The 21,344-nt window shown below is 40.0% G+C and overlaps 1 protein-coding gene across 1 annotated transcript; it reads left to right on the forward strand.

Moving 5' to 3' along the window:
* Window positions 1–713: 713 nt before the first annotated feature.
* LOC128462302 (AF4/FMR2 family member 1) lies at window positions 714–20,920 on the forward strand. Its single transcript, XM_053447631.1, has 19 exons — window positions 714–1,173; window positions 4,520–4,640; window positions 5,479–6,309; window positions 10,578–10,619; window positions 11,363–11,449; window positions 11,628–11,661; window positions 12,957–13,044; window positions 13,236–13,368; window positions 13,459–14,469; window positions 14,553–14,641; window positions 14,755–14,968; window positions 15,085–15,179; window positions 15,755–15,818; window positions 15,928–16,064; window positions 16,240–16,311; window positions 17,076–17,169; window positions 17,343–17,386; window positions 17,499–17,737; window positions 18,037–20,920. The coding sequence occupies exons 1-19, from the start codon at window positions 1,121–1,123 to the stop codon at window positions 18,159–18,161; spliced, it is 3,573 nt and encodes a 1,190-aa protein (XP_053303606.1). The 5' UTR covers window positions 714–1,120; the 3' UTR covers window positions 18,162–20,920.
* Window positions 20,921–21,344: the final 424 nt, after the last annotated feature.

Genomic DNA, 21,344 nt, shown 5'->3' on the forward strand with positions numbered 1-21,344 from the left:
TAACCCAAAATTAATAAATAAGCAGATAATGATACATACACACATACTCAGGATAAGACCCAGTATAAATTAAAGCATTGATATTTGTTCTATTATATTTGGTGTCATTATTTAAATCAAAGTCACTTTGGTTACAAATTTCTTGATACAGTCAAAATTAAATATGATTCCAGTTGTACATGGGACATGAGCTGAGGTAAATATTGACTTATTGAATTCATATACATTATGATAATATGACAGTAGGTGGTGAATCTGCCATTTACACTGGAGGCCAACTTGGAGCCACATTTTTGGGGGGGGTTTATGCTATTTAACAGTTTTACTACAAACTTGACTTGAAACAAGAAAGACAACACAAATACAAACAAAAATATAGAACTTGAAATGAGAAAAGTAAATAGGGTATTGTCACAGAAAGTATAAATCTAAATGCACATTTTTCCTGCATTGTTTATTGTGATGGGGACAGATTGAGACAACTGAGACAGTGATGGGTTCAGGGACAGACAGGAACAGGATGGGGACAGATTGAGACAAGTGAGACAGTGATGGGGACAGATTGAGACAAGTGACACAGTGATGGGTTTGAACCATAGACTGTAGGTCCAGACTGAGACAGTGATGGGCACAGACGGGGGCAGACAAAACCAGTTCTGGTCGAATGAAGACTGCTGTCACCTCAGGTAAACATACAGTATGTAATGACTGTACCATGTCTGGCACGCAGGGGTCATGGTGGAAACTCTGGCCAAACTGAGGTAGTAAAGAAGAAACTGTGATTAATAAAGATCTCAACGGGAGGATTCCTCGAACTCATGACACATTTTAAGTGTTTGCGGTGAAACGAGCGCTTTAGGGGGGTTTGGTGACATGTGTGTGCAGCATTGAGTGTATAAATCCCAGCCTCGTCCCCGGGCGGCTGAATAGAGTAGAACAATCCAGCAGCAGCAGCGGCGGCGGCGGCAGCGACAGGATCGACCCGGACACAGCTCCACTGTTAGCAGACAACTATCGCACCCCGGCGGCCTGACAGTCGCTTTAAATGGACGGAGCCTCCTCAGCACTGGGGGATGTGAGCGGCTGAGCGCAGCGGCTCGGTGAGGACTGTCACAAACACATGACAGCCAACTTCAGCTGCGGGGAGAGGCGCGCCATGGCATCCCAGCCGAGGTAGGCAGACACACAGCGGCGGCGGCTGCTGCTAGCTGCTAGCTGCGGGACGTTAGCCTCCCCAGCCCAGACTGGTAGTAATTAGCCAGGGAGCGTTAGCCTCACACGCACGCACACACACACGCAGTGAGTGTAGCTGGGCTTGACACCGCGTCAAAAGTGGAGTTTTATGTAGTTCGAAACTCAGTTCAAACTGCAAGGAGTTGTTGTTGTGCTTTAGCTTGTTCGTGTGTCCGGGCGAGGAGCTGGAATCTGCTGTGATTTCCACCAGCTGCTCTGTTTACACCGCACGATCTAAGCAAATTCACGGTTAAAGTTCACGTCACGGATCCACGCTAGTCTCTCCCCCCCCCCCCCCCAGTGTTGGAATAACTGGGATTCAGTTGGAAAACATTAGAGCTCAGGGTTGAACACGGTGCTCAGTGACCGATACTTTCATTTAACAACGATCTAAGCACGACCTGGTCAAAATACCAGGACAACAACATGGGACGATATCGATAATAATCGCGATGACGCGGTGTCATGTTACGATTTTGACTTTAAAGACTCGAGCTTTTAAACTCTTCTTCATGAGCAGAGAACGATGAACTGCAAATCATTTTCAAATCAGCCAAGTGGTATACCTCCTCACTGTGCTTACACAATGCATTCATATATCCATATTTACTGAACCTTCTGATGAATTGCGATTGATTACCATTATATTGTTGTTCTTTTTGAGATTGTTTGGAGTGCAGCAGTGACCGCCAACTTTTAAAACCACTTCTGCTTCCAGAGGTATATTTCCCATAAATTTTCTCCCCCGACGTTTCAAAAAATCCGTAAGATATAGATTTAAAATTGAATTTCTACACTTCAACACTGATATTGTTCGAACGCCACTCCAGAACGGCTGTTGCGCCCTCATAAAATTCCTTCTCATTTTTTTCCATCGACATGTTAGAATATCTTGCAGAAATTGACTATTTCTACTGATAAAAGTTGAATTACGACAATTATTTCCCACATTTATGATGGCTCTGATTCCAGAGGAAATTTTCAAATAAATTTTCCCTAACCTGACAGTTTCTCCTTTGACGTCACAGAAAATCCTAATGAAAATAGATTTTTGCCATTGACTAAAATTAAAGTATAATGATTATTTTAAATGTTTGAAAGAGACAAGTAAAGACTGCCCACTTTTAAAACAGCTCTGGTTCCGACAGTAAATTTTACATCCCTAACCCTGCTCCCCTGAAATTTCAGAAAATCCTTTTATATATATATATATATATACATACATTCTTTTTTTTGACGGAGCGAAGCAATGACTGCCCACTTTCTGATCACCTCTGGCTCTATATGTATATTTCTAATTTTTTTTCTCCATTTATGCTTCAGAAAGTCCTTATGAAATTCATATTTGCTCTTCAATAAAATAACAATAATTATTGCTATTGTTTCAGTGCAACTGTGTCTTGCATGTGCTTTATTCTGGTCGTTATTAAACCTTTTATTCTACAATCAATCATCTTTTTGTATAATAGGTAAACTGGTATCCTCTGGGTTCTGTCATTCACGATGTCAGGGTATCTGCAGGTAGTTCCCTCAATAAGGCCTTAGATGGTATGGAAAATCGTACATTTCATGCAGCTGTTTTGGAAGTTTTGACTGTCGTGCACAGAAACTTTGTTTATGTTTTTTTTGTATCTGGTTAAAGACAGTCTTAATAAATAGTAGGATTGCCGTGATGGTCGATTGTACAGCTGGAGGTGGTTTAATCCTGTTAAGTGGAGTTTCAGTCAGTGCCATCAGATCTGCAGCAGACATTGTTGCTATTTCTAGCCAAAGTAGCTTGGAATCTCATAAAGTCATAATCAATGAATTAATTATTGAAGGCCTTTATTGTCCCTACTGGTTTTCTGAACATAGGAAATATAGTAAATTACATATTATGCAGCAAAATCCAGTCTCTAAATTCAATTAAATTGGTTGTTAATTCAGCAAATGATAACTTGTTTTAAAGGAACATGCTTCTTCTGCGGAGCTTTACAGTTGTATGGTTTCATCTTTGTGCTCTCTTGTTAAAATTACAGTTTTTTTTTTTGCAGATTAAATTATTATAGGTTGCTCATTGTCGAGATTTAATCATGCATGCTAATTCTGGACAGTTTTGTATCAAGCTAATAAAAAACAAAAACGTATATACCCTCAGGCGCAGTTTCTAATATATATCCGATTATATTTAGATGTATTGCAGTGCTTACGCAATATATAAGCACAGTGAGGAAGTATAGCACATCTGTCTCATATTTGTAAAATGTTGTTTTTTTTGCTCCCCACAGCATTTGTTATTCACAAGTCTTTAAACTTGAAATAACAAATAAAATTTACATTTATTGGGATAATAATTATCAATATTAACATTTTTATTTGAATATTTGGCCATATGGCTCAGTCCCATCATCAGTACTGACAGTCGTCAACAAAACCTATGTTTCATGTTTGTTTTTAAGACTAGACAGTGTCTGAAATACAGACTTTCCCCCTGGGTCTGTGTGACTTGGCAATGCCACTTTTTGATGTCCTTGTAGTTGGTCCAGTCTCTCTGCTACTATAATGAGTGAGTGCTCATCTGTTTGGCTCAGTCTCAAATCTGCATTGCCAGACTTGTTGCCATGGAAGCGTCCCTCTGGGAGGGTAATCAACACTTTATTTTGGCAGGAAAATCACAACATTTCGAACTGTAGATTCAAGTGTTCAGTTCACTCCAGCATATTTAAAGCTTTTAACAGGGGGCGGGCTGCTTCTCCACAGTATACTTTACAAAGAGTAAACTATTTCTTTTTACCTTTGGCATCCTATCAAGAACAGTATTTGTTATTATCCATTTGATGCATGTACTGGATAGGCAGCGTGTCGCCTTTGGGGACTAGAGAGAACAGATGTGAATGTTTTGGTGAATCCTCATGGCATCTGTGAGTCTAATTACACTTGTCTAGATTTGATAGGCACTGTCTGCTCTCCCCCTAGACGCCGCTGCCAAGCCCCTCAGGTAGATAAGTATGTGATAAAGATGCCATTTATTTGCAGTCTCTAAATGTTTGGGTATCGTCAGACGAAAAGTCCTTATTCTGAGGTTTATAAGTATTTGAAGTCGTTAGACAAAATCTAAAATCCAGATGTAAGGAAAAGGCGGTTCTCCCATCAGCCACCAAGACTAAGAGCATGGTCATTCATGTTTGTGTGATTGTTGGATTTTCATTTAAATATGTTATGTATCCCCACCTCTGGCATTTAAAAGGATAATTGTATTTATTTAGTGTCATAGTGTAAAGGATGTTCTCAAAAATGCTTCTTTCAGTGTATACAATGAAGAAAGGCACCTTCTTCGTCTCCGAGCATGGAAATTGAGGAACCAGGAAGCCAGCCAAGCCAAAGAACTCAACCCTGAGAAAGTGCCTCTCTTTGCGGAACCATACAAGGTAAAAGTAGTACTATAGATACATTAACTGTACTAGTTTCTCATAAAGACCATGATTAATAATGTTTTATTCTTTACTAGAAATATCAGTGCTCTTCACTGCTGTGTCCCTGACTATTGGCCAAATGTAGAGATTTTGCAAAAGAATATCAACTTTAAAGTTCGAATAGATGGATATTTTATTTGCAGAGGAGCTGGCTGGATCCCCCCCCCCCCCCCCAAATCTTGAGTTATGGCTATACTCTTCTTCTAAAGCTGCAGATTAACTCTCCAGTCTACATAAGAGAGCAGCAAAACCCAGGGCAAACAAATAGAGCAGCAAACCAAAAGCTGAGCTTATCAATGTTTTTTTCAGCTTCCTCTATTCATTCATCTGTAATTAGGCAGCTGGGCAGTTGGACACAATCTGTATAGAGATATGTTAGTAAGAAAATCTACATGAACCTGTAAAAGTGAAGGGAACAAGAAATTTATTTTGAAAAATAAGGAGAACATTTTGGTGACATTCTAAGAACCACACGGTTGTTTGTAGATAACATTTAAATCTTTGCGTTGAAAATCTTTTCCTGTAACAAGTATCAGTTGAGAATACTAGGAAGTGCAGTCAGACAGGGAAACAGTTTTCAGAGACTCCAGAAACACTGAAGAAGAAATTCAGAGAAAACATCAATGAAGACTTTATGCTTGTTGTCATGTGAAAATGTACTCTAATCACTAGGGTGTTCCGCTGATTTCTTACAACCAATATGTTTTAATCATGTTTAAAAATTAACTTTTTTTGAACTGAGATACCATGTTCATGTTTACCACAGCTGAATGTTTGTACCCTCTCATTGTAGACAAACAAAGGGGACGAGCTTTCCAATCGGATCCAGAGGATGCTGGGCAGTTACGAGGATGTGAACAATCCATGTCCCCTCACCACCGAGCCTTCATCCATTCCTAGTTATGTAACCGTCTCGCAGTCAGATCAGGGTCAGACAAACACAGATAAATCAACCAAAGGTCCATTCCACAACCAGGTCCATTACATGCCACCCTTAAACCAGAAATGCCCCTCTAGTAGCAGTTACTCCTCCCAGCCTATGCCGATGTCTGCATTGTCTTCTCCACACGGACATGGACATTCATCCACTGTCTTAAAGACTTCCTCAAACCACAGTCATCCTGGAAACTCAGGGCATCAACAGAAGAAGAGTGAAGTCTTCTCAGATGTCAAGGTACACGTCAGCCTTCCCCAGGAAATGTCTGCTCAGTCTCCTGATGTAAAGCCGCAAGCGTTCCTACATTCCAGTAACGACAACAGCACTGACACTAAGGATACCTTCGATAGACATCAGCATCAGGAGTTCTCAGACCCTCCATCTGGGTCCACCAGCACCATGGACTTTACCATGCTGAACATTAAGCTGTCCCCTAAAGATACAGCTGTGACTCAAGCCACCAAAACAAACGCACTACCCCCTCAGACCTTCCCCCCACTCCTGTCGTCTAAGCAGCCCAGCGTAGTCATGAACCCTAAGCCAACAGCCTATGTGCGCCCCATGGATGGTCAAGACCAGGTGCTCAGTGATTCGCCTGAGCTGAAATCTTCGCCACAGCCATATGCACCATTGTTAATCAGCAAGTCCAAACCGGGAAAAATAAAGATACTGCCACAGTTCTTGGAGGTGAGTGTATTATCCTAGGTCTAATAATAGTGAAATTATATCTTATTGTTTAAAATTTAATATTGGTTGTAGAACAGTCCAACAGTTGTTATGATGAGAAGATCAACAGCACATTTATATCTGTACGGTAAATATAAAGCTACAATCTATAGGTAGTTAGCCTAGCTTGGCATAGCTTGGAAATAGAGCAAAGTGTGTTTATTAATACGTTTTAGGAAAACGGTAGGTGGATATATTTAACTTAAAGATAAACTAAGCTATGCAGGTGCTGGCTATAACTTCATGTTTAGTATACAAACACGAGTGGTATCAAACTTTGAGCAAGCCATTCAATGGAATTTTCCAAAATGTTGAAATTTTTCCTTTTTAATAAAATAGCAAGAGGTTCAGAATGGAAACCAAAGCCTATCTCTTAACTAGTGGAGACTTTAAGCTCCAATTGTGTATTACCTTTTAAAGGTGGCTTAAAAAGTATAACAACTTGAATAGCAGTCAGTGGAGTGCATACTGTACCTTCGCCAAGGGTAAACAGTCTCCTTTAATTCAAACATGCTGCACCCAATTTCACACACTCCAAAAAATCTGTAACCCTAAGCCATATTTTTTACCCCATGAAGTCGGAATTATTTCCTGTGAAAATGTTCAAAAACTCCACATCTTGCAATGTCTTTCATACCTACACATACGTACATATACATGTACTTAATGTTGAACCCTCCTGCTGAGGTCGTAGGTTTGGTTGCCACCTGGCTCTACTATGCATCTTGTTCATTCTCCTCATTTTAAGCACACAACTCGTGACAATAAAGGTAAAGTGCCTAAAAAACATCAAAACATAGATTACAATTTTTGTAAAATGTACACAACCCAAGTAACAGCTAGCTCAACTAGATTTTAATGGGATCTTTGAATAATATTTTCTTTAATTTAGTTATAATCTGAAAGTTTAGTTTAACTGTGGCTTATACTTCAACTACACAATTCAGTATAGACCTGTAGTTACGCATGTAGGATTTACTGCACTCCATATTATGGGAATGATTCCTGCTATTTGAAGAAAGTGGTTTAGCTTTTGAAGGACTAAACTTACTTGTTCAATAATGGATGCTCTGATGTACTGCGCATGATTGTGATGTTTCTTGAAGCTCTTGTGTGGTGCTTCCAGGAACTGTGGGGGAGGTGGTTTAACAAGGATAGTCCTACCGATAACTTCTCTGCACTCATGTCTGGGCTTTGAATATACTGTGCATTAGACCACGAGCGTTTTGTGTCTGCTGATTCCAGGACAGTCTGTGAAGCATCCTCGTAGTTTGGCTGTTTCTGCTTGACTGCTCAGGCGTTTGAAAAAGGCCTTGGACTCTATTGTTTTGGAGTATTTGGCTGAACTCCAGTTCAACTCTATTCATCCCTTCCCTGTCACACGTAAACACACACACACACACACACACACACACACACACACACACACACACACACACACACACACACACACACACACACACACACACATACATACAGCCCTTGCACCTGCAGCTCTCTGCAACTCCCCCTTACCCTCTTGCAGCAGCAGAGCAGTGTTGAATGTGCTTCTGTTTTCAAGGCTGGGACTAATCCAGTGCAGGATAGCTGAGCAGTGACTCATTCCCCTTTTGCTCACAAGCCCTCCTGAGTTCACATCTGGACTCTGTCGTGCAGTTTCTCTCTGAGGTTGAGTTCGGGCAACAATACATGACAGGGAGAAGTAATGTGTTAAGCAGTTGTGCTTTCTACCAAAATGGATTAATGTAGCTGTCAGGGGTCAGAGAGCAGACTTCCTTGTTCAAACAGTGTCGAGACAATGTCAATCAGGCATCTAGTTTACTGTCCGACTGGTGTGGCCAGTGAAAATGTGTGATGGTGATACTGAGCAGATTATGTTTGCATTAGCATGAACATAATCACATTACTGCGTGATTCTGGAGTGCATATGACATTTTGTGAAGCATATAAACAAAACAGAAAAAACAAATTCCCTGCTTGATACCTGGATTTTACATTTCATCAAATACCAACTTCAGATCAGATACCAGTGCTTTAAAAATAGTTGTATATAATCACAATTATTCAACCCCTATATAATATTGTTGTTTTTAAAGCTGTCTGACAGTTTTTTTTCTCCTAAAGATGAGTTGAAACATTATTAAGCCTTTGGGAAATCTAAACTGATCCTTCATTTGCTTCAGCTGTGATGCATATATAAACCCTACCCATGAAGGTATTCAAGGTGAGTTGCAATCATGGGAAAGACAAAGGAGCTTCCATAAAAGCTGAGAGAGGAGATTATTTCATCACACCTGAAAGGCCTTGGGTAGAAGAAGATTTCCCCCAAAAATTATATTCCAAGAGACACAATTGGGAACATTATAAGGTAGTTTAAAACTGATGGAGCAGCTTCAAACCTGCCTGGCCGTGGAAGAAAGCCCAACATTTTATCAAGGACCCTCAGCAACTTAGTCAGAACAACTCAGAAAAACCCCTGTGTGACTGCAAGCCACCTACAGGATGACCTAATGAAGGCTGGTACAAGTGGGTTAGTGGCAACTATAAGACGTGCACTGAATAAAAAAGGGCTTCAAGAAACACTCAGCTCTTGACCACAAGGAACATCAAAAGTCGACTAGAATATGCAGGAGGAATTTGGATAAGACTACTGAGTTTTGGGTGACAGTTCTATGGACTGATGAAACCAAACTGGAACTGTTTGGATGTATGGACCAGCGGTATGTCTGGCGTGTGAAAGGCCAGGCTTAGGACCAGAAGAATACCATCCCCACAGTCCAGCATGGAGGTTGGTCAAAGATGATGTTGGGCTGTTTTTCTGTGGCAGGAACTAGCAATCTTTATTGTGTACATGGCATCATGGATTCACAGAAATACCAGGCCATTTTAAGGAGGAATGTGATGCCTTCTGTTGACAAATTAAACCTTGGTGATCATTGGACTTTCCAGCAAGACAATGATCCAAAGCAAAACCTCCAAGTCCACCAAAGCTTGGTTGAGAAAAAGATCCTGGAACGTCCTGGAGTTGCATTCACAGTCACCAGATTCAAATTTGATTGAAAATCTTTGGTGGGATTTAAAGAAGGCAGTTGCAGCATGGAAGCCATCAAACATCACTGATCTAGAGGCTTTTGCACTTTAAAAATGGGCAAAGATTCCATTCGAGAGGTGTAAGAAGCTTGTCCGCACTTACCGAAAACATTTTTTAGAAGTTATAAAAGCTAGAGGATGCGCCACAAAGTACTGAAGCTGGGGGGTTGAATAATACTGAACATGTACATGTGTTGAAAGAGTTACATTTTTCATTTGAACTTCAAAGTTAAGTCAAATTCTGTTGTCAAAATAAGTAAAATACGCATCAATAAATATCTTTTGTTGTTTGATGAGGTTTTTTTGTCATTTATTGTCATTATCTGTCATCCACATCACTATAATGTCTATTGAGGTGAGGGGGTTGAATATTTCTGATTGCAACTGTAAGTGGTGAGCAACCTGCCATTTATGTTTTTTGTGTGCATACATGACCTTAGCTGCCTCTGATACCTTCACCCCATGGATCAGCAAAACAATAAATGAGCTTTGTCACCAACTTGCATAACTGCTCTGGGGGCCCATTCACTCTGACCTTATCTCAAACATTGTCCATTTAGAAGGAAAACCCGAAAGAGAGGTCTGAAAACAAACTGAAACGCAGGCTGTTGACTCATTCACTCAGTGTTTACGTGACGTTGGGGTTGGCCTATGCTGCTGCCTGAATCAGGTTATTGCATCACTGTTTGAGGCTGTAGTTGGTAGAGATGTTGTGTACGACTGCTTGATGTTGACAGATGTGTCTAAGGTTTTGTTCACTCCGTTCTATTAAGGTTAGTTGATGATTTTTCTCTTCTGGACTGCCAGTGCTTATAGGCCTGTAGCACAAAGACAAAAGTGTACATCTTTGACATTCTAGATAGAATAAATTCACAACACTTTACACTAATCTGTGGTTTGACTATGCTGTATGTACTGTTATTTCCCTACAGATTATATCCAGAGATTATCTGCCATGAATCAGATTGTAAGATAAATGACAGCCTCTTGTAATGCTAGTGAGGAATCTGAGATTGTGAAAGGAATATTTTATGTCTGTTTGATTTGTTTTACCCCCATATTAAATCATCATTTTATAATTGCACGTATATTTTTCATGGTGATTTCAGAAACTCGTATATCTCTGTTCCTTTCTACAGACGAGGACAAATGAAGCTCAGTGTGTTGAGGACATCTTGAGGGTAGGTTCATCTGTTTTAATTTCACATTTTAATTCATGACTCACTGCTGCCCTACATCTGTAATTATGGTAACAGCCTATTTATATCTCACATATCAGTTCAAAACACAAAAAAATAACACCCAAAACTATGCATGATAACTGACTCACTTACTGTGTATGCCACACAACCAAGTACCATTCACACACTTGCTAGAAAAGCTGCTAAATGCCATGCACATGCAACTTTTACTAATGCAAAAATGATCCCATTCCAAATAATATATCAAATGATATTAACATCAAACTGAAATTGACAGTAAACATACATGTAAGACAAAACAAAACTATTTGTAGCACTAACTGAAATAGAAAGGAGAAAATGGAGTGAATTAAGTATCATATAATCTAAAAGGTGGATAAGTTAATATTTCAGTAGATATTTGTTATATATTTGAATAGTTTTGGTTTGTTAAAATGTCAATAAATTATTGAATTAAGATGTATTATGAATTAATTCTCTTTGGAATAAATTCATTGCCATAGATGCTGATGAACTTTTCTGTAGCTCTCTTACAATTGTCTCCTCTGGTTGCTTTATAATATTATCGTTATCAGTGCAGTTATTTGTTTTTGTGTTTTTTTTTTAGTGTGAAGAGAGCCCATCTGCATGAATTACTGTTGGTTATATGAAGACAAGCATCTGTTTTGTAGTTGGACTTTGTTTGTAGGCTCCTAACACATATGACACTCTTTATTTTACAGGAAATGACCCACTCATGGCCTCCTCTTCTGACAGATATACCCACAACGAGCATAGACAAACCCTCCGAATCCCTGTTCTCAGCCAAGGCAAGTTCCAAAAGGTTGCCAGTAATTGAAATCTATGTTGATATCATGCATACTCAGTCAACAAAGGTTGGTAATTGAGTAAGTTATTTCAGTGTAAATGCAGATCCAAGGGTACAAACTTAATTGAACCATATCTATGACCTATATTAAAGCTTGTTTTGTTTTTCTGTCCAAACAGGAAGCAGTGCACGTCTCTTCATGCCCGGGACAAAGTGAGTAATGAGGGAAGTTAGCAAAGTACAACTCAGGCAGAGAACAAGGATTAAAAAATAAATAAATAAGCAATCAAACATCGAATAGGAACAAGGATTGACTCTTTAATGTCCGTAGATGTTTTTAGCAGACATATTGAGTAGTCATCATATCACTTTCTCTTTTCGACCTTTAATATTCATGGTTTTAAAGCAGTGTCTCTGTTCTACCTAACTTGCTTCTTGAAAGCAATGTTTCTATGGTAACTTGTAGTGCCAGATTCCCCTACTCTGTGAGTTGACCACAAAATGCCAGAGGAGAGAAACAGGCCTACAATTTGATCTCAAATTAACATCATCTCGGGGAGAAGGGGCTGGCATATCGCAGAGAGGAGGGGGAACTTTCTTCAAATCTCTCACTCCTTTCTTTTTAGGACTATTCTGTTTTTGTTAGACTTTTATTGTTTTAATCCATCTCATACGGTACCTACTTCAGCTCATTCATTCCTCTCATGTTTGCTTAATGAGTCATTGACTTTAAGTGCTTCTTCTGAAAAATGAGTCAGAACTTCTGTTTACATTTTTCCAGCTGTTTAAGTACATGCCAGAAAATCCGGAGTGCTTTATTTTAGCGCTATAAACCGCCCAGGAAAATGGAGCAAAACAAAAGCTCATGTTTTCTTCATTCAGTGACCACAATACGTGTTAATGTTACAGCGCAAGATATGAGTTCAAAAGCCAAACTCTAGTAGTCAGAGTTATGATACACTTAAACTTCGTGGTAAAATTCAACTGTCAACCAGCGTTAAAACCGCATATTTTATCATTAGAGTAGTCAGCACTACTTCAAGTCACCTCCACTAAAAGAAGATGTTTTCATCCCTGTCCGTTTGTTTGTTGGTTGGTTTTTTTGGTTGTAAGCAAACAAAAACAGGACAAAACATCTGAATGTATTTCCACTTGGTGGAAGGATGGGGTCAGGAAAGAACTATTACATTTTATTGTAGATCTGGTTCAGGGGCGGATCCAGGATCAGGTTTTTTCACTTGCTTAAACATGGTGATTTTTTCAACACTTATTTTTTTTCACTTGTTTTCCTGGCAATAATTCATAGATCTTAATGAAAAATATCCTTATTGAGTTATATCTATTTGCTTAAGGGGCATTTTAGTTCAGTACTGAAGATTAGTTGGCATCAGGTTAGTCCGTAAAGTATTAGTGGGGGAAAAAAGCTCAGATGCAATGTGTGATCCACATGAGTGTTTACTGACATGTACTTATGTTGTCTCATTTTGTTTGTTTGCTTTTCTCTCCAGAAAGTTGTCTCTCTCCTCCTCCTCCTACTCCTCCTCCTCCTCCTCCTCCTACAGATCCACTGCAGCTCAACCAGCAGAGCGCCTTATCGTAAGTGACTTAGCTCCTCTATAGGACATTTTGTTTGCTGTCATTTTAAAACACTACAGAAGATAAGGAACTAAGCTTTCAGGCCCAGCCACTGAAAGTAACTGAACTTAAGAGACTGTTATACACTTGTTGCTTCCATGAAGTTTAATAAAGCTATAAAGACATATAAAAAATGTTCTGTTTTCAACCAGCCTCAAAGCTGCTGCACATTCCAGCGGGGTAGAGTCAGCCAGCTCTAGCGACTCAGAGAGCACCTCAAGATCAGAGTCGGACAGTGAAAGCACCACAGGAGAGCCCCCAGTGAGCAGCATAGTTAAAACTGAGGTAAATTCTTGTTAGTTTATTTGCATTAAAGGTTGAATGTACATTCTCAGAACTATTTCCTTTTGCTCTTCGTCGTGTGTCTTTTTGTAGCCTGATGCTCCAGCGGTGAGCCTTGGTGACTGGCAGTTGGGGAACTGGATCAGGACCAACCAACAGAACTCGAGCACTGACTGTCAAGGTGGTACGCATGTCTCTGAGAGCCCCTCTCACAAACGACTGTTGCCCACTCAAAGCTCCAAGCACTCCAGCGTAGAAGTGGTCGACCCCACCAGGGATTCTAAGCCTCAGCTTCCTACTCACCAAAATGAGCTTGGGGACAACCATGCAAAACTCCAGCAGTGCAGAGAAAGCCACCAGGACAACCATCACCAGCAGAGTAGCAAAAAATACCCTTCTGCTGATTCCTTGAGACCGTCATGCAAGACGTACTCCTTGAAGCCAGCAAAGGAGGGCCGCCAGGATCCCATTGAAGCAGCCGTCAGGGTTAAGTGTGAGGACGTCGTAGCCACAGGAGGCAAAGACCTGGGTTTCACAGACAGGCCCAAGGTAAAGACGAAAACAAGACACTGCAAGAAAATCAAGGATGGTGACTCTAAACATGACAGCAAAAGGACTTCTAAACACATGTCCCTTGACAAGCGGAAGGTTGGATCCGAGCCTGAAGTCAAGGTGGTTCTGAAAAGTCATTGTCAATCTTGTGGGGTGAAATATCCCAACCCTTGCTCCTGCCCCACACAGACTCTTGCTCAGCCTGAAGAGCCGTCTCCCGACCAACCAGTGAAAATCCCCTGTAGCAAACCCAAGGCAGAGACTATCTGCCAGAAGGGAAACAAGAGACCTAAAAAAACATCCCAAAAGCACTCAGAGAAGAGAGCGCAAACAGCCAATGGTTCTCAGGACCTCCACAGGCCTCCCATATCCCTGCTGGTGAGGATTGATCTAAGTCTGCTCTCAAGGGTCCCCCAGACATCCGGCAACAAGCAGAAGATACCCAGCAACGCCAAGAGACCAGCGCTGGTTGTCGAGCCGGATGGATGGGGCGGTGATGTCTCTATAACACACAAACCCAGCAAAAGCAGCAAAAAAAGCACAATTCCAAATGTGAGAAAGGTCCAGGGCTGAGCATGTGTTTACATAATCAAAGTTCTGTTTTGATTTATAATGTGTGTTTTGTTGTCTTCTAGGTTGAGGGAGACAATAAAAATCTACCCAGGAAGAAAAGGCGGCTGGAAAACAAGAATACCTCTTCAGCTTATCCTTCTATCAAAATGGAGTAGGTACCCTCAAAAAGAAACCTCCTATATTTGTCTGCCACGGGTAAAAGGATGGCGTCTATGTTTGAGTCAGTTCAGTCTGATCACACAGGCTCACTGGTCTTTTCTGCAGAAGTTCCAGCAATCCAGCGGAGGATCAGGAGACAAAGAAGGCCAAGAAGAAGCCTGTGTTGACAACACTCAAAGACTCAGCTAAAGACTCAAAGATACACAAACGCTGCTCTGCGGAGACTCTGGAGTCCAGTAAGGAGGCTGCAAAGAGCAAGGACTCCGGCAAGCACAAGAAGAGGAGTGAAAAACACACCGAGCGCCTCCACTCTGAAAAGGTAACTGTCAACACACGAGCACCTGCTGTAAGCATCAAACGAGTGTATTGCGTTTTAGTGATTGTTTCCAGTGGAGAAGTTTATTAATTAATTTTTCCACGACCGAACGTTTCCAGCTAAAGCCTCCAAAGTTCTGCCCCACGGTCCCATCGTCTTCACAGTCCAACAAGGCAGTTTTGATCAATAGGCCCTTGCTCAGGTTTGAGGACAGGTGAGATTTCCTTTATGTAGAGCTGTTAGAACTTTAGTGAACTTTTGATGTTTTATAAAATCTTGCGGCCCCTGACCCTAAATTGCTGTACGTTCAGTTTAGTCAGATTTGTATCTGGTTGTGCTGTTTAACCAAAGAGAATGCTCCAAACAGAATCGTCTGACATTGTAACCACAGATTTATAAAGGCCAGAGCTGGTTTTAGCTTTGAACAGAAACTTTAAACATGATTCTTGTGGTAGTTGTTACTGACTATGACTTAGGAATATGGTAGGACTGCTCTCCCACTTTGTGTCACTCATCATTAAAAACAATGTTTTCACAATGAAAAGCTCAATAAATATGGTCACAGGTCTATCTCTCCTGTCTATCATCTGCAAATAACTCTTCGATACAACCCAACTCATCAGAGAACTATAGAGTCTATATACAGTTTAAAGACGATTGTGATTTTGTCTTTATTCATTTATTATTTTTATCTTTATTCTTATCAAATTGGTGCCAAAGTTCTAATCTCATTTATATGAACTTGTTGTTGCGTTGTTCCTCATTTTGTTCTGGTCCTTTCTCCTGCAGGCCGTATCCAGTGAAGCAATCCATAAAGGAGGCAAAACGGCTGAAGCACAAAGCAGATGCAGAGGTGGGGTTCTGTTTTGGTTCTGAATTTATTTTCCAAAATGTAATGAAATATGAACAGGCCTTCAAATAAACAATAACCACTGCATTTGTTTGTTGCTCCTTCTCTACAGTCAGATAAGCTCAGTAAAGCTTTCAACTACCTGGATGCTGTCATGTTCTTTGTTGAGAGCGGCATTGCTATGGAAAAAGATCCACAGATTTCAATGTCTTCCTACACCATGTTTGAAGAGACAGTCGACCTCCTCAAGTAAGAACCAACTTCCATTATTCCCTACAATTATGAGTTTGAATCTTTGCAAAGCCATAGAGGCTCCTCCACCTTTTCGTGGACACATTCAGTAAAAGGCTCTTTTTTTTTAAATTTCAGCTGAATGTTTTTGCTCCATAACTGGTTCTGATTTGTGCATTTTTCACTGTCACAGGTTTATCCTGAAACTTAAAAACACAGTGGACCCCTCTGCTCCGCCCTCAGAAAAGGACTTTTTAGTTTTATGGTAAGGGGATGCTGAATGTGCTGTTTCCCCTGACACCAGAAAATCGAATGAGGTTCCCCTAACATCACAGGTTTAAGCTTTTAATCCTGGTTTTAGCTTTTATATTTGTTTTGGCTCTTGAGGGCCGTATACATTTACATTGACTCATTTCAGAGAGGGTTTGATTGAACTAGAGTGTGTGGTGCAGTTGAATTATATAACAGAACCTTGAAACATTTCTGAAACATGATGTTGTGTGCTAGTGTATCGCTTATTTAGATGGACAGTGTAAAAAAAAAATGAATTCATCTTTTTTAATATTTATGACAATAACTGCTCGTCTCATTGATACATGATGAGTTTGGCACATTGGCTTTACAACGTAAAATTAGCTTTATTTTCTTAATATCTATTGATATAATATTACCACAAAATGCTGCACAGACAGGAAATCCCAACGTTTTAATAAGAAAACAAATGACATTTTCGTCCAGGTGGATTTATCCTCACAGTTGAATGTTTTCTCTTTGGACACTTCTCTGTTAAGTGTAGATATTGAAAATATTTGTGTTACTAATATACATGGTTTTGATTGTCTCCATGACCTTTAAAGGACAAGCTGGATGGATGCATGCGTGGATAGATGGATAAACAAAACATGATTACAACTTAATATGGTCTCCCTGCAGCTAATAGACAGTGTCCTATACTATGTCTTTTGTTTACTGTAATAACTTATGTGAATCATTAATCATTATTGAATGACGTTTAATTGTTTCCTGTAGTTTGAGGTGCCAGTCTCTCCTGCAGATGGCCATGTTTCGCCACAAATACAAAACTGCACTCAAGTATTCAAAGACACTGACTGATCACTTCACTGTGAGTATTAACACATGGCCACACTTCTTAAATGACAGGATTATTTAGAAAATACTTGGTTAACAGATGTGTTAATTAAGTAGTTGTACTGAAGTAGAAGAGCAGCAGTTATACACGTTCTCAATCCAGGACTTAGTTTTTATTTTGCTTTGCCATTTATATTTCTCTTTCAGAATTCTGCTCAGGCACCACATGATCCCTCTGTCTTCACAGGAAGGTAAGTCATCTATTGGCCTTGTTGCATTCACTTACACATTATGTAAAAAGTCGACAGCTGACTTCTTTTCATTAATACTCCCCTCTGTGTCGCACCTGTCTCCCTCTTTTAGTGCTGCAGACACCCCGTCCCCGATGCCTGACATCCCGTCTCCTGCCAGCACATCCACAAGCTCAGGTCCCGGATCCAACCACAGTGGCAGCGGGTCGATAGCGGGCCCCCTCAGTGGCATGGTGGCGGTTCCCCAGGCTATAGAACAAATAGCATTCACCTACGTCAAAATCACCTCGTTATTCGTAAGCGCTCATGACCTCTGGGAGCAGGCGGAGCTGATGGCAAATAAAGGCAGCGGTAAGGATGGATGGGAAAGAGACGGTGTTACATGTCATGTGTTAATGGGGTGTGGATACATCTGTTCTTATTCGTAAAGATACATATTTTTGGCAGGATGTTTCCCCCTGTTTGTACAGCGTCAAGTAATCAATTAAAACCAAATTTAGTTCCACTGTACAATCCACTAACAATGGGTGAGGTGGATTTCTGACCGACGCTTCTTTCAGAGAGGAGTTAAAAACAGTGTCAGTCAGTGTTGTATTACTCCTCAGGGGAATGAGCTGCTGTTTCACTCATGGTTTTCATGTGTGTTGTAGGTTTGCTGACGTCGCTGGACACGGTTATGGGCCCACTGAGTCAAACCTCAACTCTGAACACTATGGTCCGATATACACGACAGGGAGTCTACTGGCTGAGGCTGGACAGCCAAAAGGTAAAGTGACCAACATACTGCTCCCCCTGCTGGACACCTACAAACCCCCCCACCGCCTCCACTTCACTTCAGTGTCCTTCACCGTGATCCCCACCTGAACTGTCCCTCAGGCGTCTTGTTCCTTTCCTTCACAAGGACGTCTCTTTACAAACACATGGATGTCATCTCATGTTTGTTTTTAAGGCTGGTTTTGGAAAAAAAATCCCAGCAAGGAATACACAACACTAACCATTGCACTCGCAGTTTATTCTTTTCTCTTATGTTCACTTTTGGAGTCTCTTTATTTCTCTCTGATTTCATGTCGCGGAAGGTTTAACTTTCCTCCTTGTTCCTCTGTCAGCTGATGTCATAGAAATGTCAGATTAACTCAAAGTGCCATTTGGTGGTGTTGGAAGCACTGTAACTGTCATCACATTCGACAACCTGTATAATACGAAAAACTATAAGCACTTCACTTCATTTTTGGATTCATCACTTCCCAACAAATTTTGTTTTATTTCTCTTAAAAGGAGATTTAAGTTTCCCTGTTTCAGTCTGAAAGATTGTTTGATTATGGTCACAGGGAGTCTGTATTTTTTATAGTCAACATTTCTTTCTCCCACAAATCTGGATCCTTTTGTATGAGACAAACCCAGTTTGCTTGTCACTTTTCATTAAGTCAAATATTACTGACAAAAAGTTCATGAAGTTGGTTGCAAAAGCACCAAAGTGTAACTTTAAGTCGGCATTAAGTTTATTCATTTCAGCTCGTTCCTTGTTTGCTTCACATTGTCAATATTTTCAATGCCGTCACATTTCTTGTGCAATAAGAATAAGTGCATTAATAACAAAAAAACTAAAAAAAAGTGCCATACTGGTGATGAGACATAAGATGAAATACATTCACTGCATGTAGGTTTGATTATGTGGAGAGTAATGAGACAAAAATCAATCTGGACACAGTAAAATCAAACAGAGCAGAGAAGCTTCTTTTTAATTTAGGTAATTTAAGTAAGCATTGTTGTTTAAGGTCTGACCTCTTTGCTCCTGAATGAAATGTGTCTCATTTGCGTGTCGGAGCGACTGATGGTAGGAAACCTCTGAGACGTGAGAGAACGGTGACCCGTGTTGCAGATGCTGTTTCTGGCTGTAGCACTGTCGGTGGTAATGACTGAGGGTGACTTATTTGTCCATCCAAAGTTGAATTTATTTTATTCTCATCATCCCGTTACAGAATTTGCACTTTTGCCCTTTTTTCAGTCAACATCTTAAATGACAGGTTCATTTTTCTGTGTTTTGTCCTAAAAACGATTTTCACATCTTTCCTCTTGTCCACACTGTCTGTGAACAGATCCATTCTAAAGGGGAAGATAAACTTCAAAGTTAATCCTAAACTATTAGTAGGCTTGAGCAGCCTGAGTCCAACAAACCTAGGAGGGCATTTTGTAAAGTTAGACCTGATAGACCAGAAATAATGATGAAGTGTCCACTTTCTCCTATTTAAAGGAATGAGAGGCTTCGCATTGGAGTTCAACTTTGGTGAACTTTGACCTACGATGTACACTTTGCATTCACGAATGTGTGAGTGTCATAGAAAGAATTCTTTATTCAGTCAGTATGAACAGAGGGAACCAGTATCTCACTTCAGTTTACACATGGGCCTGTTGGTATTGTTTAAATATAGAATTTAAAAACATTGAACTTGGCCTTTTAAGCACAGATGTGTCTTACAGCAACTCAACTTTCCAGAACCCCCAAAAAACGGAATCCTATGACATCCCTGACTTTCCGTACACACAGTTGTGGATTTAATGGTTTTAATTGGCTGCGTTTATCATGGACGACCACAATCATTTAACTGAAAAGAAACTACATTTGTGTTCCCTTGTTTGTTTTTGCACTAGTAGGCTGCAGCCCTACATGTTTCCTACACTAAAGTTGAGAAGAATAAATGGCCAACTGTAGCTTATTTAAAAAATAAAAATAAAAAAAAATAAACACTTTTGTGAGTATTTCTATTTAATTTAATTTGTACAGAAAAACACCACGTTCCCCGAGACCGGCAGGACTGTGTTAGTCTTCACTCTCTTTTTGTTGTATCTTGATTCTAAGCAATAAAGTATGAGTTTCTTTATCTCAATGTTTGAATCAGTGGATATCATGCTCTAGTTATCGTTGGGTCTTATTGATTCACTGGGGGGTAAATACAATCAGTATAAAATCAATCATTCGAGAAAGGAAACATTGGTTTAGCTAAACACATACAAATATTGAATTTCTCTTGAAATTAGCCTCGTAAGGTTAGGAGATTTAGTTGCCTGACTCAGTTCATGTGTGTCCATGTAATTATTGGCTAAAAAGGGCTGAGCAAGGACCACAAAGTGTTCCTGGATTTATGTTTCTCCTATTCACGATTGTTTTTACCATATGCCACGGAAGGAGGGATTATGTTTACATACATATGATTACATATTGTATTGATCTTTACACTGCACAAGAAGTGAAAAAGCAAAACCTGGCATTCGACATTCATGACTAGTGCAATCTGTTTTTTTTGTTGTTTTTTTAATGTTCCTGGGTCTTGTCTTTCCAACCTGTGGCTTTGTTTTCATCACCGGGTGTCGGTGCTTCAGAAAAACAAGGTTACACTTCTTGTCCGAATAATCGTTTACTGGAAAAATGATCACAAACCCTAACCCTTTTTGAAGGTTGCTTATTTTTCCTTTTTGTGAAATATGTAAAGAATTTGTGTTGCAGTGTACACAGATGAATTAAACACTGGAAATGAACTCATTGTTTACTTTTCTTTTACTCGACACAATTTCATATTTGGTGGGGAAAGACGTCAAACTAAGAGAATGTACAAAATGTTCTGAATGAGTCTAGACATGTGTTGCAATAATTCCTGGAAACATGACGTGTTCTAGTTTAATTAAGATACCTGTATATACAATAGCATTTCATCTCATGAAACCACATTATTACTGATTTGTTTAAATTCACTGTACAAAACTTGGATGGTGTTTTATTTGTCGGACTCTCCTCCGAAGTTGGGGTTGTTGAAAGCAGGCTGCAAAAAAAAACAAGTACGACAAATTTGAGCACATCATTCTCAACACTGAACCAATCCTTCTTGGCTGATCAATAACTCACCACATCAATGACGGCGGCTTTCCGTGTGGGCAGGCTAATGGCGCTTAGTTTGTAACCGCG

This window comes from Pleuronectes platessa, chromosome 19, assembly GCF_947347685.1.
Source record: "Pleuronectes platessa chromosome 19, fPlePla1.1, whole genome shotgun sequence".
Taxonomy (NCBI): Eukaryota; Metazoa; Chordata; class Actinopteri; order Pleuronectiformes; family Pleuronectidae; genus Pleuronectes; species Pleuronectes platessa.